This window comes from Labeo rohita, chromosome 11 (assembly GCF_022985175.1).
Source record: "Labeo rohita strain BAU-BD-2019 chromosome 11, IGBB_LRoh.1.0, whole genome shotgun sequence".
NCBI lineage: Eukaryota > Metazoa > Chordata > Actinopteri > Cypriniformes > Cyprinidae > Labeo > Labeo rohita.
The window spans coordinates 15,509,222-15,536,331 of record NC_066879.1 but is presented as its reverse complement, the minus strand read 5'-3'; the positions used below and the strand labels follow the sequence as shown (position 1 = coordinate 15,536,331).

The following is a 27,110-nucleotide window of genomic DNA, read 5'->3' as shown; positions in this document are numbered from 1 at the left end:
TTTTATTGACCAGTTTAAATGTTACCATCTTTTAAAAATATATATTTAAAAAAAAAAATTGTGCATTTTTCGATTTTCATTTTATTTTCAAGTTTAAATGTTTATATATTGTAAAAAAAAAAAAAACTGATTTAAATAATAAAAAAAATTTAAAGTGTCTTTACAGTTTTCCTTTTATTTACAGATTTAAATGTTTCTATCTTTAAAAATAAATAAATATTTATATATAAATAAATGCATCTATTCAGTGTCAAAATGGAATTTAATGCATTTTGAGTGTTAAATGAATTTTTTTGCTATAGTCACTATAGTCCATATTTAAGCAACTTTAATGTAAAACTAACAAATACTAAAATATAAACCAAGCTATATGGCAAATCCTCACCGCCCTTGAAGAATCCCCCATCCTTGAACTCCTTCACTCCCGTCTCTTCAGGTCCGATGCCGATCAGAGCGACGCCGTTTGCTTTCAGGTCCTTCTCCAGTTTACTGACCTCCGTTGCCATCCACCGGCACACCTGACAACCAAACCTCCGCAAAAAGAAGAGAATAACCGTCTGCTCCCGCCACAGAGAACCAATCTCCACCACCTAAGAAACAAGGCATAAGACAAACAGAACAAATGTTGATGACAAACACATTCAAAGTACATTCAAAGTTTCTGCGTTAGCTGACATTACTAAGTGCTACAGGTCATTTAAAACTCATTTTCTAATTATTTCAGATTAGTTATACGTAACTGATAGTCTCATAATTGAGTACATATTTGTCATTTTCATATGTAAAAATCATGATTCAGAAATAAATGAATCAATGTAAGAATTTACACACAAATTTTACGTTACGTGCATGTTGTATATGATTTTAAAAAAATATTACTTCACAGGCAAACCTATTAGATACACATATAATGTTCAGTATTATTAGATTTCAATACATGTAATATTTAATAATATTATTTTTTTATTTAAAAATTATTTAAATATTTCAAATATTAAATTATATCAAATACTTAAATTATTTTAAAATATTTTTAAAAGACACTACAGTACATTTACCTAAAAATACTAAAACTTTAAACAAGAAAACCCCAAAATAAAACCACTACTGCTTCAGTTTGAAGTACTGGTTACATTATAAACACTTGTAATGTGTTTCATAGCATTTGACACCTGCAAGCAGGGAATGAGTTCTCATTTACACCTGAAGTGTCAATGTGTTTATATCACGTCGAGATTGAGAACAATCTGATCCCAGGGGTCTTCACTTTACAGACATCAATTAGATCTTAACAGGTGCAGTGTGAGAAGAAATCGTGCAAGAGGAAAAACAGCATTAGCCTACTTTTGTTCACAAAGTCATGATAGAGGGATGACACGATGTGAAACATCAGAACAGGAAGTGTTTTATTTTTCAAGAAATTACCTTGAAATAGTCATTTAAATGACTTGTAAAGTAATGTGTTTTATTTTTAAAAACGAGGTTTGTTTAGTACAATTTAAGCGTAGAAACTGATTGCCAGTTAGCATGTGAACACACAACTGTAGTCTGCACGTAATAACTTTGCATGTGAATTATTACCTCTCCAGACGTGGTGTTTTTCAGTTGGTTGGCTCCTATGCTGGTCAGATTCACGGAAGACATTTTCTTAGTGTTTCTTTTGCAACTTAGTGTGAATACGTCCTTATTTCCTCCAGCGGTTTTCACACTTTACACAAGCACACAAACGCGCCGCTGTTATATACACACGCCCACTTGTGTAAGACATGACGTGAGTGACATGCGTATCGACCAATCACAGCGTCAGGAATTCAAACCATGCGCTCGAGGGGCGGGGCATATTATATAAATATGACAATGACAATTCTGTGTCATTATTTATGCAACAATACATCAATCTTAACGCCCAGAATATATTTTGTCAGTAGAAACTCAACAATTTTAATATAAATGATTTATATTAATTAAACACGCTATTTTATTTGAGCCCAAAAACAGATGCAAATATGTTCTATAAGATCATTTAGGGTGTGGTTTATCTGTATATAATCTAAACTTTGTAATGATTTACATTGAATAATCAGTACAGACCGAGAAAAAAAAAAAACAAAGGTATTTTACTCAATCTCTGTGTGGATGGTAAATCATTGACTTCACAATGGTGTTGGTTTGCCTGTCCTTAATAACAGGTCTTTCGACATATAAAAAAAGCTTAAATAAATAAAAAGGAGACGCAAAGAATCCAATCAATTTACAAAGAAAAACAGATAAAAGATTCATAAAAATAAATCTAATCATGTCAAATATGTAGGCAATGTATTTTTAATTTAAATATCAACAATAGTTTCGGATGAATTAAAGAACATTTAAGAGTAACATTCTCGTAACGTTTGCAAAATAATTAAAACTAAGCATTCCCTTAATGTTTTTACTCATTTCAGGTGGTTTAAAGAAAATTTAAGGGTGACATTCCCATAATGTTTGCAAAATAATAAAATAAAACATTTCCTTAATGTTGTTTTTATTTTTTTCAGGCGGTTTAAAGAACATTTAAGAGTAACATTCCCGTAACATTTGCAACATAATAAAACGAAACGTTCCCTTTACGTTGTTTTCACTACTTTTAGGTGGTTTAAAAAACATTTAAGAGTAACATTCCCGTAATGTTCGCAAAATAATAAAACAAAACGTTTCCTTGACGTTTGTTTTTAGGTGGTTTAAAGAACATTTAAGAGTAACATTCCCGTAATGTTCACAAAATAATAAAACAAAACGTTCCCTTAATGTTGTTGTTTTTTTTCAGGCGGTTTAAAGAACATTTAAAAGGAACATTCCTGTAACGTTTGCAAAATAACAAAATAAAATGTTCCCTTAATGTTGTTTTTACTCGTTTCAGGTGGTTTAAAGAACATTTAAGAGCAGGCCTAACATTCCCGTAACGGTTGAAAAATAATTAAACAACACTTTCAGACGACTTAAATAACATTTAAGAGTAACATTCCCGTAACGTTCACAAAATAATAAAACAAAAGTTCCCTTAGAGTTGTTTTTACTCGTTTCAGGCGGTTTAAAGAACATTTAAGAGTAACATTCCCGTAATGTTCGCAAAATAATAAAACAAAACATTTCCTTGACATTGTTTTTACTTGTTTCATGTGGTTTTAAGAAAATATAAAAGTAACATTCCCGTAACGTTTGCAACATAATAAAACGTTCCCTTAATGTTGTTTTTACTAATTTCAAGCGGTTTTAAGAAAATTTAAGTGTAACATTCCCGTAACATTTGCAACATAATAAAACAAAACGTTCCCTTAATGTTGTTTTTACTCGTTTCAGGCGGTTTAAAGAACATTTAAGAGTAACATTCCCGTAACGTTTGCAACATAATAAAACTAGATGTTCCCTTTACGTTGTTTTCACTACTTTTAGGTGGTTTAAAGAACATTTAAGAGTAACATTCCCGTAACGTTCGCAAAATAATAAAACGAAACATTCACTTGACGTTGTTTTTACTCGTTTCAGGTGGTTTTAAGAAAATTTAAGAGTAACATTCTCATAACGTTTTTAAGATAATAAAACAAAACGTTCCCTTAATGTTGTTTTTACTCATTTCATGTGGTTTAAAGAACATTTAAGAGCATGCCTAACATTCCCGTAACGTTTGAAAAATAATTAAACAACACTTTCAGACGACTTACATAACATTTAAGAGTAACATTCCCGTAATGTTCACAAAATAATAAAACAAAACGTTCCCTTAGAGTTGTTTTTACTCATTTCAGGCGGTTTAAAGAACATTTAAGAGTAACATTCCTGTAACGTTTGCAACATAATAAAACAAAATGTTCCCTTGATGTTGTTTTCACTCCTTTTAGGTAGTTTAAAGAACATTTAAGAGTAACATTCCCGTAATGTTCGCAAAATAATAAAACAAAACATTTCCTTGACATTGTTTTTACTTGTTTCAGGTGGTTTTAAGAAAATTTAAAAGTAACATTCCTGTAACGTTTGCAACATAATAAAACAAAACGTTCCCTTAATGTTGTTTTTACTCATTTCAAGCGGTTTTAAGAAAATTTAAGTGTAACATTCCCGTAACGTTCGCAAAATAACAAAACGTGTTCCCTTAACATTGTTCCCTTAAAATGTTCCCTTAACATTGTTTTCACTACTTTTAGGTGGTTTAAAGAACATTTAAGAGTAACATTCCCGTAACGTTCGCAAAATAATAAAACGAAACATTCCCTTGACGTTGTTTTTACTCGTTTGGTGGTTTTAAGAAAATTTAAGAGTAACATTCCCATAACATTTGCAACATAATCAAACGAAACGTTCCCTTGACGTTTTCACTCCTTTTAGGCGGTTTAAAGAACATTTAACAGTAGGCCTAACATTCCCATAACATTTGAAAAACAATTAAACAACACTTTCAGACGACTTAAAGAACATTAAGGAGTAACATTCCCGTAACGTTCGCAAAATAATAAAACGAAACGTTCCCTTACCCATTTCAGGCGGTTTAAAGAACATTTAAGAGTAACATTCCTGTAACGTTTGCAAAACAATTAAAACTTTCAGATGATTTAAAGAACATTTAAGAGTAAGATTCCCATAACTTTGCAAAATAATAGCAAAAAAACAAAACAAAAAACGTTCCCTTAATGTTGTTCTAACATGTTTCAGGCGATTTAAAGAACATTTAAGAGTAACATTCCCATAACATTTGCAAAATAATAAAACAAAACTTCCCTTAGAGTTGTTTTTACTCATTTCAGGTGGTTTTAAGAAAATTTAAGAGTAACATTCCCATAACGTTTTTAAGATAATAAAACAAAACGTTCCCTTAATGTTGTTTTTACTCGTTTCATGTGGTTTAAAGAACATTTAAGAGCAGGCCTAACATTCCCGTAACGTTTGAAAAATAATTAAACAACACTTTCAGACGACTTAACATTTAAGAGTAACATTCCCATAACGTTCACAAAATAATAAAACAAAACGTTCCCTTAGAGTTGTTTTTACTCGTTTCAGGCGGTTTAAAGAACATTTAAGAGTAACATTCCTGTAACGTTCGCAAAATAATAAAACGAAACATTTCCTTGACATTGTTTTTACTTGTTTCAGGTGGTTTTAAGAAAATTTAAAAGTAACATTCCTGTAACGTTTGCAACATAATAAAACAAAACGTTCCCTTAATGTTGTTTTTACTCATTTCAAGCGGTTTTAAGAAAATTTAAGTGTAACATTCCTGTAACGTTCGCAAAATAATAAAACGAAACGTTCCCTTGACATTGTTTTTACTCGTTTCAGGCGTTTTAAAGAACATTTAAGAGTAACATTCCCATAACATTTGCAAAATAATAAAACAAAACGTTCCCTTAGAGTTGTTTTTACTCGTTTCAGGCAAGTTACAACATTTAAGAGTAACATTCCCGTAACGTTTGCAAAATAATTAAAACTTTCAGACGATTTAAAGAACATTTAAGAGTAACACTCCCGTAACGTTTGCAAAGTAATAATAATAAAAAACGTTCCCTTAATGTTGTTTTTACGTTACATGTTTTTTTTTTTAATTAAAGTTTTGAAATGACGTTTTCATAGCTAATTTAACAGAAACGTTCCTAGAACATATTTGTGTTATCTGGGTTTTAAGTACGACAAATGTGTAAATGATAAATAATCAATACAGAATGACATCTTGAAAGTCCACATGGCTTTTAAAGTGTTTTAGACAGGTGTCGGATTTCAGTTGATGCTGATGCTGCAGATTGGGAGGGGGGCGATGCCGTGACGTCACGGGGGACAGCCGATGGACGGGAGGAGGAGAGATGCGAGAACAGGGGAAGACCGGAGGAGCACGATAAAAGCTGAGAAATGACTGCGCCAGAAAGCACGAAAAAACATGAAACGTTAAACAGCAGCGTCAACATGATGCGTCCTTCCGTCTGCTGTTTGCAAACCAGTAATGCATGAAGAGCATCCCGGATAAAGGTAACATTTCTGCTTCCATCCGCACGCCTCTCACAAAGAACAAACGAGTGGAGTCGACTGTATAATCTTTACTTTGAAAACGAATGATTAGGGTGATTATTACACCGCTGAAGTGCAGCCGGTGTGGTCAAACTGAAAATAAATACGTCTTTCTCTCTATGCAAGCTTCCTCCTTTTCATCCATAATTAAACATTTTAATAAATCAACGATTATGCGCGCTTCTTATTCTTGCACAATAGAGAAAACCTAGTGCATTTCTCAGAAGAGGCTGCAGTTATGCGTTTTGCTTCCTCAGCTATGGAGAGACCACATGTGCAATGCGCATCTTCACAGTGGAGCTGCGCATTGGCTGCAGTACATCGTGTGCACGAGGGAAGAAGTGTCATATCACTGACCTCCTTGAAGCAATGGCGCTTCAGCACGATGCTTTACGGCTGATTCATTGTATAAAACCGATATTGTGTTGCTTTTCACAACGGCTTTAAGTAATTGTGTTGTTTTGCTATCCTATCTCAATGTCACCATGACCTACAGTCTTAAAAATAAAGCTTCTTTATTGGCATTGACGGTTCCATAAGGAACCTTTAACATCATGGAATCTTTCCAGGCTCTTTATTGTGGAAATAGCTTCTTTAGATTATTAAAATGTTCTTCACAGCTAACAGGGAATGTTCTCAGAACTTTGGCTTACGTTCTGGCAAGGTTCTCTCAAAGTTATGAACAAACGTTCTTCCTTGTTCAGAATTATGCAGTCTACAGTGGTGGCCAAAATTATTATAGCACTAGTATTTTTACCAGCTAACAAATGGTTTTAAGTCCGTCCGTTAGTTCTTTTGCTGTAGTTTGTCAGTTGGAAGTATCAGTTTACATTTCCAAACATTCATTTTGCCATTAATTGTAATAGTCAAGTGAGATTTTTGTTTGCACAAGGAGTCTGATAACAGCCAGTGCTCCACACAGAGATCTGATGTCATCATCATCCAGTCTGTCTGGAATGACATGAAGAAACAGAACAAGCTGAGACAGACTAAATCCAGAAGAACTGTGGCTACTACCTGCAAAGCTAGCTGAAAAACTACGCTCTACTAAACTACTAAACTAAACTACTGCATCTATAGGGCAAAAGCTGCTTTAAACGCAAACAATGGTCACACCGAATGTTGATTTAATTTAGTTAATAGAAGTTAATTGATAATGAAAATCTATTTATGACATTATTCTTGAGAGCATCCTCATTTTACAGCATTTTTACACAAGTGCCTAAAACTTTTAACAGTACTGTAGCTTTGCAGGTAGATTTCTTGAAGCATCTTGGAGATGCTGCCACAGTTCTTCTGGATTTCTGTTTTAGTTTTTTGCGACGATGATGAGATTAGATCTCTGTGTGGTGCACTGGATGTTGTCTGACTCCTTGTGCAAACAAAAATCTCACTGGAATATTACAATTAATGGCAAAATGAATGTTTGGAATGGTAAACTGATATTTTCTACTGACACGCTGCAGCAAAAGATAGATATATCAAACTTAAAACCATTTTTAGCTGGTGAAAATACTAGTGTTCTAATCATTTTGGCCACCACTTTACATCATTCACAAAACTCTTTTTTCCTAAAACCATTTTTCAAATGTTACAGCTTGTTTCGGAATGTTCAGAGAATGTTCAAAAGTAACATTCCCACAATGTTCGCAATATAACAAAACTGGGATGTTCCCTTAATGTTTATGAAAAAACATATTAAACATTTTAAAAATTGATGTTTGATTCAATAGTAATGTTCCCATGATGTTTGCAAAATGGTAAAATGAATGTTTACTTAACATTCGCATAACTAAGAATTTTTTTTAAAAACAAAGAACATTTTGAACATTCCGAGAACATTCAATAGTAACATTCCCATATTGTTTGCAAATTGGTAAAATGGAATGTTCCCTTAAAGGGGAAGTTCACAGAAAAATTAAAATTCTGCCATTACTCACCCTCATGTCATTCCAAAACGTAACACCTTTGTCTTCAGAACACAAATTAAGATATTTTTAATGTAATCTGAGACCTTCTTCCTCTAAATTGTTGAATAAAGTTGTTATTTTCATTTTATTTGTGCAAAAAAAGTATTCTCAAAGCTTTAAAAAATTAAAAGAAAGCTCTCAGATTTCATCAAAAATATCTTTATTTGTGTTCCGAAGATGAATAAAGGTATTACAGGTTTGGAACAACATGAGGGTGAGTAATTAATGACAGAATTTTCATTTTTGGGTGAACTACCTCTTTAATGTTTGCATATCAAAAAACTGGACATTTTGAATCAGAAATAACTATTCCGTAACATAATGGCAACGTTAGCGAAATGTTCTTAGAACGTATTTTTGTTAGCTGGGTTCACATTAAGAAAAAAAACATTTGTTTTAAGACCTGTTTACTGAAGAGTTTTCTGGAGGATCACTGCGAAAACCATCTTTTGGAGGAGTGTAATAGCACTTTGTGCAGCTGATACTTTGCTGGAGCCGTGATAGATTGCTTTTTTCTCTTGTAGTGTGAGCAGAATGTCATCTCCTGGAATGGGCACCCCGAGCGACCCCCTCTTGTCCAGTCCTATAGGGGGGGAAGTTTGGGACTGCCCAGGAAGGCACCTGGAGACCCACTCTGTCCAAAACATCTAGTTTCCCAACGTCCACAACACGGCACCTCAGTCACAGAGCCAACAACTTCCAGAGGCACCCGAAGCGACGGAAACTAATCAGGCCATCTCCGCCGCCGCCACCGAACACGCCGTGTCCCCTGGAACAGCTCGACCTGAGCGAACTTCCACCGAGGCGCACTTTCCCCGAGCTTCTCTTCAATGGCTGCATTTTGTTTGGGATCGAGTTCAGCTACGCAATGGAAACGGCATATGTGACGCCTGTGCTACTTCAGATGGGGTTGCCCGACCAGTTCTACAGTCTAGTATGGTTCATCAGTCCAATTTTAGGTAAATAGATCCTAAAGGATTCATTGAAACAGTTCCTCATATTCTTCCAAACCTGTGTGAGTTAAGTTTGGTTGTCTGTCTTCTTTTATGATTTTTAGGATTCCTTCTGCAACCAATTCTTGGGGCGTGGAGTGACCGATGCACATCTCGCTTTGGCCGCAGGAGACCTTTCATTTTTGCCCTGGCGATAGGTAAATTTAGTTGCAAACTTCATTTCTCTCTGTGTTGTTTATAACTCATTGCTGTTTAATATGTGACACTGAAACAGCTTAAGACTCATGTAATTGATTTAAAAGTCCTAATGTTGCTTTTTTGGTGTGTTTGTAGGGGCTCTGCTGGGTCTAACACTGGTGCTGAATGGACGGGACATTGGATCAGCTGTGGCGGACACCACCCTCGATCACAAGTGGGGCATCGTGCTGACGGTGTGCGGCGTGGTTCTGATGGACTTCAGTGCCGACTCAGCCGACAACCCCAGTCATGCGTACATGATGGATGTGTGTAGCCCAGAGGACCAAGACCGAGGCCTAAATATACACGCTCTTCTGGCAGGTTCGAGAAAAACTATGAGATTAGTTATGTTTAACTATTCATTTAAAGCATTTTTTTGATTTTTGACTTAATTTTTTTCTCAAAATTCTCAAAATCCAATATATGGTATTTTATTAATATTTATCTACCACTATAATATTTATTTTGAATAAGCTTTTATTGTCACATTTTCAGTCTTTTCAATTTAATTTTAGCTGTAATCTTAGTAATTGTATTTTACTATGTGTTTTTGTCGTTGTTAATAAAGTACAAATCCGGTGGCCTTTGAATTTTTGTTAATTAATAATTTCGGCTAATTTGACTGTTTTCAGCTCCATATAAAAGTATTTGCTGAGTTATTTTAACATTATTTATAAATTATTATATTATTAATTGTTTGAATTAGCTTTTTTAAAAATATTTTCAGTATTAATATTAGTTTTAGTAATTTTGTTATGTGCTTGTAATTTTATTACTTTTTAAAAAATATTTCCATTTAGCTGTCATTTATTTTTATTTTATTTTTAGTCATTTTAATACTTCAATTTCAACAAATTTATTTCAGCTAGTTGCCAAGACAGCATTTCAAAAATATATATTTTTCATACTTTTCGTGTTATTTTCATATTATTTATATATTTGTAATTTTATATATTTTTGTAGTTACTGTAATTAGTTTCAGCTGAAGTAATTTTGTCACATTTATCATTTTTTATATTTCTGTATAGTTTTATTTTTATTTCAGTTTTGGTTGTAGCAATACTTAGTAATTTTAGTTGCCAAGACAGCATTTCTAATTTTTGTTTTTGTTTGTTATTATTTTGGGTAATTTACCTATTTCCTAAAAATCTGTGTTGTTTTTATATTATTTATATATTTTTGTAGTATTTAATGATAATTTTGATTTATTTTCATTTTAATTACTTTCAGGTTAAGTAATTTTGTTACATGCTTTTGTCATTTTTTATATTTATGTATAGTTTTATTTTTAAGTTTTTGTTGTAGCAATTTTAGTACTTTATCTCACTTAGTCAACATTTCTTTTTTTGGCTATTTTGACTATATTGTTAGTCATTATATATATTTAATAATATATTAATAATATAGTGTTTAATAATTTAATATTTTTATATTTTTAAATATATGTCTGTAAAGTTTTATTTTTATTTCTGTTTTGATTTTAGTCATTTTAGTACTGCACTTACACTTATTTTATTTCAGCTAGTTGCCAAGCCAGAATTTCTAATTTAATTTTTTACGTTTTCATCTATTATTTATATTTATTTATTTAAGCTTTATTTCAATTGCCAAAAAGATACCAACACCTTTTATAGTTTTAGTTATCAGTAACAACACTAAATCACTTTACTGTTGCATTTCTGATTTAACCCAGGTCTTGGCGGTGGCTTCGGCTACATTGTGGGTGGCATTAACTGGGACAAAACTGAGTTCGGAAGGTCAATGGGTGGCCAGCTCCGGGTCATATACCTGTTCACCAGCATAACCCTTGCCGCAACCACGGCCATGACTCTCACCAGTATCCCTGAGCGACCTCTACCCCAGTCCCAGCCTCAAACCAGAAGCACCCGAAGCCTCAAAAGCCCCAATCTCCCTCTTCCACCCTCCCCACCGCCTCCACCTGGAGCCGCTGCGGACCAGGACGATGAGGACGAGGAGGAAGCCCTCTATAACAGCCAGTTCTCAAATTGCCGCTACCAGGATCCACTGGGTCGCTCGAGCAGCGCCAACGCACGGCTCTACGCAGGCCTCACCAGCCCCATTTCCCCTCTGAGTCCTCTGACGCCCAAATACGGCAGCTTCATCAGTCGGGATACCTCGCTCACAGGCATTAATGAGTTTGCTTCCTCCTTAGGCACCTCCTACATAGACAGAGTTTTGATTGAGTGCTACACTGGACAGCAGACTCCATTAGAACCTGAGGCGGTGGCTCCGCCTCTTCCACCAGGGGACACGCCCCCTCCTCCTCAAAGCGAAATGCCTACCGCAAATGAAGTCGCACAGCAAAACAAACTCTTGCACCCTAATGGAGAGTTGGTGGTGACTGAGGAGTTGCAAGCTAATGAGCAAAAGCAAGCCGTTGAACCTGCCGACCAGCCTAATGAGGGCCAACAGGCTGCGTCGGGGTCACAGCAAGGCAGTGCCTCAGGGATACTGAAGCGCCCCCAGAGTCTGGCCTTAATGGAGGACCCGCTAATTGCTCCAAGCGGTGGCTTGGACAACGGTCGTAGACGCACGGTCACCTTCAGTCAACAGGTCAGTTAGTTTATGTACATAAATACATTTATCCTTATTCAAATGGTCTGTATACTGCATACTCAAAGTCAAGGTTTAACTTTATGTTGTTATGCTGTTGTGTGTTCATCTGCTTTTCCCATTTGCTCTTTTACATTGACTATCACTCTATATAGACTAATACAATCAGATACAACAATTTCTCAAATATTTATTACAATATATACTGATAAACTGAACATTTACTTAAATGGTATGAGATGACTGGAACTTCTTATTGAACTGTCACCAACTGAACTGCAGTGGTCAAACTATTTAAAATAAATATAGTGAATTAAGCTACAAATTCTTTCCATTTAACATGTATTTTGAGGATTGTTTTCACTAGTTAGCAGTAAACCTCACCTGAATATGTTCGCAGATTTGTGTTGGATGTCATCTTTGGAATGGAAATATGGATATTTTATTTGTAAACATCATCCTTGTGTCGCTTATTTCAGTTAATGTCAAAAAACTAGCGAGGTAAGCCAGTAGTAGTACTGACAGTGTCGTGTAAACATGGCTGAAGACGCGAAAAGCGGAAGAACAGACAAACTGATTCAGCTGAGTGAGTCATTTACGCTGGAACCGCTCCGGTTGATTCAAACTTGTGACCGCTTCGATTGGATTGCGAATCGTTTGATTCAGATTGGGACTTCAAAGAGGGTATCGCGAATCATTTCGCAATTTTGTTTTCAGTTTTTAGTTTAATTTTAGTTTCAGTTTTAGTCATTTTTTGTGCTTTTCTCATTTTCGTCAGTTTAAAATATTTATTTAGCTTGAATTTTTATTACAGTTTTAGTCATTTTAGTTCTTGAACTTAACTTCAGCTGTCTGCCAAATCAACATTTCAAATTTTTGTTTGTTAATTATTTTTTGCCAATTTGACTTTTCATTTACGTATAAAAGTATACTCCCAAATCCATTTTAGATTTTACCATATTTAAATCAATTACCGGAAAATCAGTTATATTTTAAGGATTATTTATATACTGTAGTAAAATATATTTATTAATATTTCTGAATTAGCGTTTACTTTCAAATGTTCGGTTTAATTTAAGTTTTAGTTTTTGTCATTTTATGTGCCTTTATCACTTTTAATATTTTTACGTCTAATTAGATTTTATGTTTATTTCAGCTTTAATTTTAATAATTTTAGTACTGAAACTTAAACATTTTTATTTGAGTTTTCGTTTTTGTTTAATTATTATGCCTAATTTGACAATATTTTTAATTATCTATAAAAATGTAGTACTTCCAAATCCATTTGATAAATGTTTACTATATTTAAATAATGTTCCTTATTTTAATATATTTATATATTATTATAGTATTTATATTTTGAGTTAGCTATTATTTTCACATTTTCAGTTTCCATTTTAATTAGTAGTTTTGTTTTGATGTGCTTTTATTTTTATTAGATTTATTTTTTTATATTTTTGTATAGCTTTATTTTTATTTCAGTTTTATTTGTAGTAATTTTAGTATTTAAACACTATTTTACTTTTTACATTCTCTTTTTTATTTTAAGTGTGTACACATGCTTTTTTATGTATACTTGCAGTTGAACCTTTGCGTGTTTTTGCCCTTTTCTCAAGGTGGCAAATATATTGCTGAATGGCATGCGTTATGACAGTGACCTCAGTGGCAACCACGAAGGAGCAGACTCTCAAATGTCAATAAAGTTGCTCTGTACCGCCATCTACAGGATGCCTCCATGTTTACGAAGCCTGTGCACCAACCATTTCCTGGGTAATAAAGGTTTTGCATTTCATTAGGCATATACAAAATGTCTGAGGCTCATATTTTTTGTTTGTGTTGTTTATTTCACATAGGCTTGAAACCAAGGTTCTGATCACATTTCTTAGCTGCAACAGAAAAAATATGCAATGACTGTTAAAGTGTTTAAAGTGTTTATGTCCAAAACTTTTATCTTCCATCCTAAATGTTGCCTGACACAGGTTGGTTATCGTTTGAGGGGATGCTGCTCTTCTACACTGACTTCATGGGGGAGGTTGTGTTTGGTGGCGACCCAAAAGCCCACCACGATTCAGAGGAGTACAAGCGCTACAATTCAGGCGTCAGCATGGGCTGCTGGGGGATGTGCATCTATGCATTTAGTGCTGCTTTTTATTCAGGTTAGTAAAAGCATGACACAATTTGAGCATAAACAAAGATGACTGTGCATTACCATGACTTTCTTCCATCGTTTCCTCTTGCAGCCATTCTTGAGAAGCTGGAGGAGCGGTTCTCATTGCGTTCTTTGTATTTTTTCGCCTATCTGGCCTTTGGTTTGGGCACAGGGCTGGCCACTCTCTCCACCAACCTGTACGTGGTGCTGTCTCTCTGCGTCACCTATGGTGTTCTCTTCTCTTCTCTCTGTACGCTGCCTTACTCTCTGCTCTGTGAATACTACCAGAGCCCACAGGTAAGATCACCTGAGGAACAGAAACACTAAGTAATAATTATGTTTATGGGAAAGCACTTATAATGGAAGTCTATGGGGCATGGAATCAGTACAGGTTTTAAAATACTCACTATTCAAAAAAACATCATCAAGATGAAATGTTATTTGTGTGAACGCAGCTAACAGGAAATGTTCTCAGAACAGTGGCTGATGGTTCTCTCAAAGTTATTACCAAACGTATTAGTAATGTTATTAGAATGTTTGTTTGTTGTTGAAGTTATCTGGTTATTAATAATGTTCTCAAAATTTTATCTCAAACATTATGACATGCATATTTAACATTCTAAAAAATCTTGTTTGAATTTTGAATGTTTTGGTTGGAACTTCAAACAGTTTTTTTTAAAATATAACAACTTGTTTCAAAAGTAACATTTAAAATTGATAGAATGGAATGTTTCCTTAACGTTCGCATAACTAAAAAAGTTTTTAAAACTTAAAAAAATGAAGAAACTTTTCATAACTTAATGGGAACATAAGCAAAATGATCTTGGAACATATTTTTGTTAGCTGGGAACTAGTACCAAAATTGGACATAATTTTGCTCATTTGCAAAATTCTTTTCACAACTGTAGTGAACATAGTAACTTTTACACAAAAAACAGAGAAATAGAGATATAACAGGGAAATAGGTCTGTAGCATATGTTTGCAATATTGTTGTTGGCAACACATAGAACAAAGATTTTATACAACTTTTCAGTTCAAACAGCACATGAAATAATGATTTGTTATAATAAACAAAAATATAAGTGACACATTTCTGCTTTTAAACCCTTTGTCAATATTTTATCTCACAGACTTCCACTGTAAATGCAATACAATGCATGCATGTTTCTGTTTTCATGAACTGAGGGTCCTAAAATTATTGTCAGTGGTTTTCGACCGCATGTTCATTAAGTTACATATTTTTATTTTTATTTTTGACTGCAATTAAAAGTAAAACTATTAAAATGTTTTTTAAGCTGAAATAAAATAAAAAATATAAATATTAGATAAAAAATGTAAACTATTAAAATGTTGCCTTCACTGAAATGAATCGAAAAGAAATATTAAAATGACTAAAACTAAAATAAAAATAAAGTGAACTGAAAAAAAGTTAAAACTAAAATAAAAATAGATTAAATCCAAATAGACACAAAAAGATTAGAAGTGACAAAGGCACATAAAATGACTAAAACAGAAAATAAAATTATCTGAAAATGTAAAAATAAAATATTAAAAACAATAATTTAATAAATGACATTTAAACAAAATTAAAAATCTTAAAAATTAAAAACTACAACTAAAACAACTAAAAAAACCCTAAAAGTTTCAGTGTGACTTAATCAATCTCAATTAGGGTGACAAATACACAATTTGTGACTTTTTCATAGACATGTCTTTACCTTCAGCAAGTATGAAAACAATAGCCAAAACCCAGACATCTCAGACAATTCAGAAATCCTGCTGAGGACATGTTTGGGAAAAAGAGGACGTATGTTTACCATATCTCAATCACGAATGTCCACATGTTGTTCCTGCAGTTCTGCGGCTCATCAGAGGACGGGACCAGGCGCGGAATGGGGGTGGACATCTCCCTGCTCAGCTGCCAGTACTTCCTGGCACAGATCCTGGTCTCCGTGGCTATGGGCCCACTGACATCGCTGGTGGGTGGGGCCCAGGGCGTGATGTACTTTGCGAGTCTGATGTCATTTGTGGGGTGCCTGTACTCCTCACTGTGTGTGGTGTACCATCTGCCACCACCCGAGGGTGAGCCTCCCCAGAGTGAGACCCAGCCACTGCTGCTGCACATTTAGACCTGATCTCTCACACACCGGGTCCAAAATTAACACTCCAGAAGCAGCGGACAGCTGTTTGCTAACTTGCTTGAATTGCAAGACATATTAGATCACAAGAATGATAAAGCTCATTGATGTCCGGGAATCAAAGCAGAGAAATTCTAATAAAAAAAAGATCAATGAACGTCATCCGTCGTGCATCTTCAAACAACTTTTTCTCTAGTGGAAAACTTCATCAGATATTTATTGGAACTTTTTTTTTTAATTGACAGAACTTCAGTGCACTCAGTCCAGACAAATTTGATCAAAACTAAGTTTTGAGTTGCAGAATCATGATGTTTTTGTAACAGATTTTTTATGACACAAATATATGAAGGATATACAATTTAAAAAATCCTTTAAAACAGTTCTAAAATATACATACATTGGGGCCCATAAGTCTGAGACCAGAATGAAATCTGTTTTGTTTTTTCTCACGTAAAACAAGAAAACTTTAATTTTTATGTGAATTTTTTTAATCTTTTTTATTTTATATATATATGTATACACATTACCAGTCAAAAGTTTTGGACAGCAAGTTTTTTTTTCTTTTTCTGCTCACTAAGCCTGCATTTATGTGATCCAAAGTACATCAAAAACAGTACAATTTTGAAATATTTGTACTATTTAAAAATAACTGTTTTCTATTTGAATATATTTTAAATTGCTTTTTTTCCTGTGATCAGAGCTACATTTTCAGCATCATTACTTCAGTCTTCAATGTCACATGATCCTTCAGAAATCATTCTAATATGCTGATTTGCTGTTCAAGAAACATTTTATGTTTTTATTATATTATATATTTTATTATATTTTATATATATTTATATATTTTATTATATTTTATTATTATTATTATTATCAATATTTAAACCAGTTAAGTACTTTTTTTCATTCAAAAGCTTGGAGTCACAGTACAGGTTTTTTTTTGGGGGGGGAATAAATTATAGAAATTATTACTTTTATTTAGCAGGGACGCTTTAAATAGATCAGAAGTGATTTATAATGTTACAAAAGATTTATATTTTAGATAAATGCTGTTCTTCTGAACTTTCTGTGCATCAAAAATGCATTCTACTCAGCTGTTTTCAACATAATAATGTTTTTTAAGAAGCAAATCAGAATATTATAATGATTTCTGAAGGGTAATGTGACTGGAGTAATGATGCTAAAAATTCAGCTTTGAAATCACAGGAAAAAATTACATTTTAAAATATATTCGAATAGAAAAGAGTTATTTTAAATAGTAAAAATGTTAGTTTTTGCTGTGCTGTAGATCAGAAAAGACTTCTTTAAAAAACATTTAAAAATTTACTGTTCAAAAACTTTTGACTGGTAGTGTATACAGTAGAAATCAAAATATTAAAATATGCAAAGAATTTGTAACACTTTTGTTGTTTAAAATGAGAAAAGAATGCAAAATAATAGTGACTTCTGGACCCCACTGAAATTACTTCATCGCCAGCTGTTGTCAGACATGCTAAAAAGTTAATTTTGGACCCTGTACACACAAAACCAAACAGCTCAGACTCTACGCGCTTGCTTCAGATACACCTTCCTCACTTTACGCCACACGTACGCAGTACTGGAGATGTGAGAGAGGGTAAAAGAGCTGCGATTTTGACTATGCATCTCACTCGGATTTCTAAACGTAAGCATGCTGCAAAAGTGACTGCATGACGGCAAGCTCGTGTAGCGTGTGTGTGAGAGAGAAAGTGTGTTTGTGTACATGTGATGCCTGACTACTTTCATCTGGCTTGTACATAATGTGAACTGTTTTTTATTTACTGTCGATTCCTCGTGAAGGAGGAAGCCAAAAGTGTTTATAGCTCCCCGAACTCTCTTTATGTGGTCTCTGTTCAGCTAATTGTTAAAGTTCATTGCTTTGAATAAAAACCCCTCTCACATATCCAAAACAGATGTATCCTGTTAACGTCAATGAACTGTTCGAAGACCTTTCGGTTTGTTTGCATGTAAAGCCGCATTGATGCCTTACTGTAGGCCTCTGTTTCGAACTGTACAGCAGTAAAACAGAGAACGTGTGTGTGTCTATTGGTTCTTCGGTTTGCATATAGTATTTTTTAAAATGATAGGCTCATCATTTGAATAGTAGCTACCTACTGCACACGAGTAGGAATATTCCTTTCGCATGTTTGCCATACCGTAACGTGGCTTGACACTGGTGGACGCTCCAATGACATATTGATAAGAAAAACATAAATGACGTATTTATGGTTCCCCTACTGAGCCATGTCATGGAACGCACGCTCTCATGCCTGCTTCCCTGTGGTCTGGCGTGAACGTTGTAATGACAGTCGTTCTTGTCATTATCAGGCAGAGCGGACGTTGAGGCTGGGGTGTGAGTGATCGCAATATGGAAACAGGCCCCGTGCGGACGAACAAGCCGAATGTATTGTTCGGTGACCACAACAAATCTGGACAACCGATATGGACTCTCCACCAGAGCGCTCACAATTGTGCGCCTGTATTGCTAAGCATCTTTTTTTGTTTTGTTTTTGTTTCTTTCGCTTTGCAATACATGCAGCACATCGAACCTTTAAACAATTCCAGGTAGCAGGCAGCGAATAAAGAACTGAATGAGACGAACCTCATAATCACATTCTTTTTCTCAGTCATGTGTAACCTACATGAGCATGTACAGATCTTCCACTAAGGAAATTGATGTAAATAAGTTGCATTGTACAGGTAAATGCTCTGAGTATTAAACGATTGTCACAGGACGGAGGTTTTGTGCTGCAGGTGTCGTTCTGATTTAAATATGTACAAAATAAGACTGGTGTAGTTTCTAGTAAACACACTTTAACCAGCAGGGGGCGCAGTAGGATCTCAAATGGAGATTAGGTTGAACCTATTACAGGAATAGTTAACCCAGAAATAAAACTGTGTTGAAGATTCACCCTACGGCCAAGATGTAGATGAGTTTGCTTCTTCATCAGATTTGGAGAAATTTAGCACTGCATTCACTTGCAGTGAATGGGTGCCGTCAGAATGAGAGTCCAAACAGCTGATTAAAACATCACAGTAATGCACAAGTAATCCACACCACTCCAGTCCATCAGTTAACATCTTGTAAAGCAAAAAGCTTTATGTTTGTAAGAAACAAATCTATCAAGGTGTTTTAACTTTTAGTCCATATTTCAAATAACGCTCCTCCAAAGAAAAGCTCATCTCCTGTTGTCCTCTTACAACAAAATCCACAAACAGCTGTTTTTACTTGTAAACGGTGCTTTTTCTATGCAGATTTCTCTCATAATTAAGACAAGATGACTTTTTTTCATTGGAGAAAGCAATATTAAGGATAGAAGACTCGTATTGACTTGAAGCAAGGGTTTGAAGTTATTCATCTGGATAAATTTGTTTCTCATAAATGTGTAACTTTTGCTTTAAAAGATGTTAATTGATGGACTGGAGTGGTGTGGATTAATTGTTTTTATCAGCAGTTCTGATGGCACCCATTCACTGCAGAGGATCCATTGGTGAGCAAGTGATGCAATGCTACATTTCTCCAAATATAAAAAAACTTTTAAAGTAAACTTTTAGCAATTTTTTATTTTTGGGAAAGCCATTTCTTTAACCCTTTTGCAAGAAACAACTAGTTTTTTCTTCAAATTTGAGTGTCAGTTAAGGTCAGTCCTCTTTCACATATTTGGTGCATGTCCAATCTTGTTTCAAATAGGGTAAAAAAAAAAAAGTTTTGCAACCCCCAACGCAACGTTAAAGAAAGATCCAAGAGGCAGTAGTTTTAAAAAGACAAGACTGTTTTTTTATTTATAATCCTGAACCAAACTATACAAAGCAGTGGTCAAAAAGCAACCAAAACACAATAATAAAAAAAGGTTTCGCTTGAAGGACTGAAAGAACACCAGTACCAGCATACAGTTCTGTTATAGATTGTTTTTTTTTTTTTCATTCTGCACTTCCCATATAAAACACAATGATAAAACAAAAACCCCAAAACTGTACATAAGGATAGAAAGATACAATCCTTTTAAATGCATATGGAACAAAAGACCTTCAAGATTTAAAAAGGGGTTAATTAACATGTTAAGAGGGCGGGTGATGCATTGACTAAGGAACCCCTCTCTCATTCATACGAGCCATCTGTTATGTTAACTGATCTGCCAAAGCGAGGGATTAACTTCTAGCAGCACAACCAGGTTAAACATTGTCTATTAGCCCCTGCTTAAAACTCATCTTTGGTCTTTAGTGGATGGGAAAAATGTCACCCATGAAAATGACAGAACCTTAGGCTTTCAGTTGCTTGTGTGTACATCCGCTGGTCAAATAACAGAGTAGAATGTGTGCTTGTTAAATGTGAACATAGTTTCTTTTAAGACAGGGTTCTAATGTTGGTCCTACACCAATAAATAAGGTCTTACAAAAAGGGACAGGGTCATGATGTTACGGGCCTCAGTGCAATAAAAAGGTCTTGTAGCGGCAAAAAAAAGAAGGTCTGTGAAATATACAGGAAAGCACAAACTCTACTAGGTCAAACTGACCATACAGACAGAGCTACTGAAGGTTGGCGAGAACTTTAGGCTTTGACTTCAGCCTCTGTGGAGTCGCCGTTCTCCTCTGTCTTCTGTTTCTTTGTTTCGACTGCCTCCTGAAAGCAGACAAGCAAAGATTAGACGTGGACGATGATAATGATGATGATGATAAAGAAAACATGCTGTGAAATGCATCTGAAAGCAAAACCCACCTCCTCTTCCGCCGGACGTTTCACGGGTTGCCCGTCTGCCTCTTCTTCAGCACCGTTCTCCTCCTCCTCCTCTGCTTCTCCTGCTGTTATAAATCAAACTTATGTCAATAACTGGTTTTTGTACTAGTAAATTATGTAATGATGACATATGGTTGAGTCAAACTCACCCTCCTCATCATCCCCACCCTCTTCGTCCTCATGGGCTTCCTCTTCCTCATGTGAAGCACCATTAGTCTAAAACACAGAGTCAGACTGAAACATGAGTGAAACTGCTACTAGAAGATTCGGGGATTTACAAGCAATGTTAGTGATTAAGTGTCATTACGATAATTTCCCCAAGTCTGTGGGAAAGTCAGTTACGTAAAAGCCATGTGCTGAGAAACCACGTGCACAAGATGCATCTGTGTCAGTCAGTTCGAACCCTAAACAAAGAGCAGCGCGATGAAAGAGGGGGAGGGGGCCCTCTAACACCTGCGCGGCGAGCGGGTACTCAGGGACAAAAGCCACAAGGCCTGCTGGGAAATACTCAACGCTTACTGTTCCATTTCCATTGGCAGGTGCGTCTTCGCTGCCGTTTTCCTTCGCAGCCTCCGCTGCCTCCTCAACCACCTCTTTCTTCTCTTTCAAGTCCTGAAATAAAGCACAAGTTTACCGGTTAATAAATAAACCCCCTCCGACTGCATAAACAACGCAGCGTGTGATTATTTCATAGGTAGTAAAGGGGAAAGTTTGTTTCCGCGAGTTTCTTCCCCACCCACGCACACAGATGAGCCACAGACCACACACACCAGCTGGCTGACTGCCTCTTTAAATACATTAAATGGCAAACCAACACCAGGGTCATGAAAACCACCTCAGGTTTTGGCTTTAAAATTTATTTTTTTCCATAAAAAAGTAGTCGTAATGGGTCACCTTCTAATCGTTAATCGGAACTCAACTTGAACTAATATAAAAAGGTTGTGTGTGTTTAATCGGAACCGATTTGTAATGGAAAATAATAAATCCGTTGAGGTTCTCTGAAATCTGGACCACAACAGATCTGTTATATGGACAATCAATTCAAGTTCACGCCTTCGTGAATTAAACCTATTGTTCCGACACACATGTCGAGGTCACTTAAGGTTATTTCGCGCCGTCTTGCCCATTGCCCCCGTTTTCCCCCCCGGTAAGAGCCGTGCACGCGCATGCGCGCACACGCGTCGAGCTGGAAACAAAAGGAGGCAGAGCGCGCGCCAAGACAACGTGCTCGAGAGACTGGGGGCGGGAGGTGCGAACGATTTACAGCACGCGGCGGCGATATTCCCGCCTATTCGAGCGGCAGAGATCAAGAGCCTTGACTTTATATACACACACACACACATTTTCAATGAAAGGAAAAAAAAATCTGGCAGATGGCTCCCCAATTCACTCCCCCCCGAAACCCTCCACTTAACGTTAATGGGATATGATTACGTATGGGAATACATGTCGAATTCAGTCCTCCTAGTTTTTTTTATGACTTATTTTTGAATGAAATGCGCGTAATGGTTGTCCATTTAACCGTTGATTTAAACACGACTCGGCGCGAACTGTGAATAAACGGAAAAAGAGATAAGTTACCGCTATTCAAAGAATAGTTTTTTTTAACGTTTTCTCGTTAGAAAGAACACTTATCCGCCGCTGGTGAGTCGTTTTATCTATGTTTTAATTACCAGGTAAGTTAAATTTCTTCAAAAAAACACAATTTTTATTGAACTTACCTTTGCGGTGACCTCAGGGGTGGTGGTTGTATCAACAGCGGTATCAGCCATGGTGGTTTCTAGAGATGTTTCAAAGAAAAATGTCCGAGAAAAGCGTTAGAAATGGTGGGATGAGGTAGGACACGGTCGGACGTGAGGAGGAAGAGTGAATCAAAATTGCCTGAACCTGAGAACTGAAAGGCGCGTCGAGAGCAGCGGCAACCTCACTGAGATCTGATTGGACAAGAGCGTGGTAACGTAAATCCGTTTTTCGATTTGATTGGAGAAGTCAATGTCAATTGTATTATAAAGTCCCGCCTCTTCGCCCGCCCCGCTTGTAATGCGTCCGTCTTGTTTTATTGGTGGAATATTTAATTTTACCTTTTACCCGGTCTTTTAAAATACAGTTTTGAGTGTCGAAAAGGTCAGGATGAATTCAAGCTATTCTTGTGACTTAAATACATTTCTGATAACGTTTTTTTTTTTGTTTTGGTGCCTTGTTTTCTTTCTCTTTGTGTAAATTTAGTAAACGGAAAAGTTTATATAAATCATAGAATTCATATTTAAATTCATTAACCTAACATTCTTTTTTCTCTTTCGCTTTTGAGGAATAACTGTATATTTGTTTGTCATACACCATCAAAGTTTTTTTTTTTTTTAAGAATTTTAATGTTTTTTTTTTTTTTTAAAGAATTCTGCTTACCAAGCCTGTATTTTTTATTTAACCAAAACACAGCAAAAGCAGTAATATAGTGAAATATTATGACTATTTAAAAGAACTGCTTTCGATTTGAATATATTTTAAAATGTAAATTATTCCTGTGATCAAAGCTGAATTTTCAGCATCACTACTCCAGTCTTTAGTGTCACATGATCCTTCAGAAATCATTCTAATATGCTGATTTGCTGTTCAAGAATTATTATTAATATTATTATTATATTGGTTTTGCTTGCCATTATGTCATACTCTTTTTGAAAACTGCAAATTGTTTACTATTTCCCTTGACCTTTCTTTTGACGTCATCTCTTGATAACTGTTTTGTGTGGTTGGAACCTGCCTCCGAGCTTGCATAGATGAATTCAAGCTTCTTTGGGGGCTTTGTTTACAGCCACAGTTTCATTAGCATGTTGTATTCAGAGGCCATTGTGTCCCAGATGGAGACGCACCAGGCAGCTGTTTCGTTCATAATGAGAAGTCACACTAAGATGCTAACATGACTATTCCACACCATCAAACATCTCAGCAGAGATAACCCAACTGATTTATGGCTTGAAAGATAAGCCACACGGTCATTCCGGCTTCTCCGTCACAGGAAGACTAGCCTACCTGTTGCACAAGGAACAGATTACGGCTGCGGTTAATAATGTTCCCTGCTTCCTCTTTCAAGGGGTCAAACCATGCCTCACATCTGTAATTCCTCAAAAGGAGTAGGTACTGTAGTGTGCTAAACTATAAATAATATTTTTTTCTCACTAAACAATTTTTCTTTAGATATTTTTAGTCTAAAATGTGGTGGAACTTTTCCTCAGGATTTTCTTTTGCGCACACAGAGATAAAGACCCCCTCCCCATCTGAATCTCATCAGATCTGCCATACCGTGGTAACAAAGCCCACTTGGTGGTCACAGATGGTGCGGGCCTATGGTGTGCTCTGTGAGAGGTCAGTATTTAGTCTTTGTTTTATCAGATGGAGTATTATGCAGCACTAGACCATTGATTTAAACCTCAGCTTTGACTACCATGTAAATGAGAAGCTGAAAACAGTGATTTGGAGACTAAGAGCTTTAATCAGACTAGTTTTCCTGAGTTAAATTTGTGTTTGTAGATGCACGTTGTGATTTCACTTCTATGTGAACATTGCTTAACTGAACTGAAGTACAATGTAGTCAACTAATTGCTTGATTTAATTTAGCCATTCTAGGTAAATAGTTTGTGGTTCACTTACTTTTAAAAACAAAGGTTCCAGAATAAAGTTCCAATCAATAGATTCCTAAAAATAAACATACTTAGTTTGCATTTATGGTTCAGTGAAGAAACCTTTAACATCCATGGAACCTTTCCATTGCACAAAAGCTTCTTTAGAATAAAGAAGTGTTCTTTACTCTAAGTAAAAAGTGTTTCTTTGAAGGTATGTTCACTGAAAGATTCTTTGAGGAACCAAAAATGGTTCTTCTGTGGTATCACTGTAAAACCCCCCTTTTGGAACCTTTATTTTTAAAGGTGTAGAAAAATCAATTGTAAAGAACAATTTAATAATGAACTTATATAAAGAGACTTTTGTGCAACAGAAGGTTTCTTTGGATGTTAAAGGTTCTTCTTGGAGCCATCAATGCCAATAAAGAACTTTAATTTTTAAGAGGTCACCCAATGTAAAAAGAAAATTTTATTATTAAAATATCAATAAATAATAAAAAAATGAACAAGCACAAGTAGTACCACTAAATGGTTTTGCAAAAGCTCTCCTTTTTTGCCATTGGTCAGAAAAACCGATGCTTCAAACTGATTGGTTGAGCAAATACTGATGCTGAAGCAAAGTTTCGAAACCCCCATATTGAAAAATAATATGAAAAAACGTACACTGTGACTAACACGTTAAAAAATAATACCTGCAGATCATTATCCCATCTGCAGCAGAACATTATAACATTAACAGAAATAACGGCAATTCTACTCAACAAATGAATCCTGTCAAAACATTGCTTAAGAAGGAAAACACAAGTCGTTAAACTGAAGTGTGGATGTAATTAGTCCCTGAGATGAAAGTGTTATATGCATTCTTAATCTGAGGAGGTCTCAAGAGCTCGTGTTCGGATTGGCGTGGAGTTTGGCAGTTTGGCAGAGTGGGCGGAGACATGTCAGATTGACTGAAAATGTATTCAATCGCATGAAACCCTTGTTTGCGCCTGGATGTAAACTCAGTGGAACACATGCACATAGAGGCTCTTTCATTGGGGAAATGAAGACCATATGTAGCACACACCGAAACAACTGTCTGCTGCTGGAAGCCCACGATGTGTCTGCCGTACATATCCAGACAAGTAACAGACCCTTTTTTAAAAAAAAAAGAAAAAGAAAACACTGCTTGTCCAAGCATTACTCATTCCCTGCAACTGGAAAATGGGAGCAATCGGAGAGGAGAGAGTCTTTGTTAGGTCATTTCCTGTAGTTTTTTTTTTTCCTTCTAGTAGACCCACAGCCTGCCCACGAGCTAGATTTGTTTCCATGGATACTGGAACAATTCCAACGATTGCCTGCTGGTTTTTAGTGCGCTCTTTGATGAAGGAAAGCCTCGGAATAACCAGAGATGGGAAGAAGAAGAAAAGAGCCAACATGTTCCCATAATCCTCACATTTTCTTTCATGCAGTGCGACTAGTTGCTCTTTCTTTCTTTCATGGGATGTCAAAAAGAGCGTATTTACACTGTAAAATTTGTACGATTTTTCGAAGTTGTAAACATTGGAGTATGTTTTACAGTTTCAGTTGAAAATAGTTTCTATATGTATTGCAAATACAGTGAGATCAAATCAAAATCCACACAGCTTTGCCCTCAATTTTCTGCTAAATACAAAAGGAGATGTTTTAAAAATCTTAGTAACCAAACATTTGCTTGTAGCCATTGACTTCCACAGTATGGAAAAAATACTGAAAATGACAAAATGGCTATGGAAAAAACTAAATGGCTATGGAAAATGACAAAAATACTATGCCTATGGCAATGGTCAATGGCAAATTTCAGTGTAATTGCAAATAGAAATCTGAGATGAAATCAAAATCCACACAACTTTGCCCTCAATTTTTCTAAACCTTTAGAGTTTTTTATTCTGTCAAATACAAAAGGAGATATTTTGAAAAATGTCAGTAACCAAACATTTGCTGGTAGCCATTGACTTCCATAGTATGGAAAATGGTAAATGGCTAATTTTCAGTGTAATTGCAAATAAATATCTGAGATCAAATCAAAATCCACACAACTTTGCCCTCAATTTTTCCAAATCTTTAGAGTTTTTTATTCTGTCAAATACAAAAGGAGATATTTTGAAAAATGTCAGTAACCAAATAGCTGGTGGTAGCCATTGACTTCCATAGTATGAAAAACAACTCCTACATACTGCTTTTGAATTCTGAATCTTCAGAATTTTATCAGATTTTGACAATAAAATAAGTTGTGAATGGCATTTTGGTAAAGATGATGCTCTACTATCTTTGATATTCAAAGCTGCTATGTACATGGATTACATGTCAGTGACCAAACAGTTGCTGGTAGCCATTGACTTCCATAGTATGGAAAAAATACTGTGGAACTAAATGGCTATGGAAAATGACAAAAATACTATGCTTATGGCAATGGTCAATGGCAAATTTCAGTGTAATTGCAAATAGAAATCTGAGATGAAATCAACATCCACACAACTTTGCCCTCAGTTTTTCCAAATCTTTAGAGTTTTTTATTCTGTCAAATACAAAAGGAGATATTTTGAAAAATATCAGTAACCAAACATTTGCTGGTAGCCATTGACTTCCATAGTATGAAAAACAACTCCTACATACTGCTTCTGAATTCCGAATCTTCAGAATTTTATCAGATTTTGACAATAAAATAAGTTG

General features: G+C 35.3%; 2 protein-coding genes across 3 annotated transcripts; one reads left to right on the top strand and one right to left on the bottom strand.

Annotated features, from left to right (window-relative positions):
- The first annotated feature begins 8,528 nt into the window (after positions 1-8,528).
- Positions 8,529-18,618, top strand: slc45a1 (solute carrier family 45 member 1). Its single transcript, XM_051122771.1, is given in 10 exon segments — positions 8,529-8,588; positions 8,590-8,959; positions 9,058-9,150; positions 9,287-9,511; positions 10,884-11,764; positions 13,381-13,534; positions 13,744-13,920; positions 14,005-14,210; positions 15,771-15,996; positions 18,399-18,618. Coding segments are annotated over 10 exon segments (2,415 nt in total). The 5' UTR covers positions 8,529-8,534; the 3' UTR covers positions 18,428-18,618.
- Positions 18,619-19,976: 1,358 nt separating this feature from the next.
- Positions 19,977-22,708, bottom strand: si:ch211-222l21.1 (prothymosin alpha). 2 transcript variants are annotated; one of them, XM_051122773.1, is made up of 5 exons: positions 22,527-22,708; positions 21,325-21,417; positions 20,955-21,021; positions 20,788-20,867; positions 19,977-20,691 (listed from the first exon to the last, which is right to left on the bottom strand). In XM_051122773.1, exons 1-5 carry the CDS (start codon positions 22,575-22,577, stop codon positions 20,620-20,622), a joined length of 363 nt encoding a protein of 120 aa, XP_050978730.1. In that variant the 5' UTR covers positions 22,578-22,708; the 3' UTR covers positions 19,977-20,619. The 2 variants fall into 2 exon arrangements, with proteins under 2 accessions (XP_050978730.1, XP_050978729.1); XM_051122772.1 differs by having other exon boundaries at positions 20,788-20,870; positions 22,527-22,705.
- Between the last annotated feature and the right edge of the window lie 4,402 nt (positions 22,709-27,110).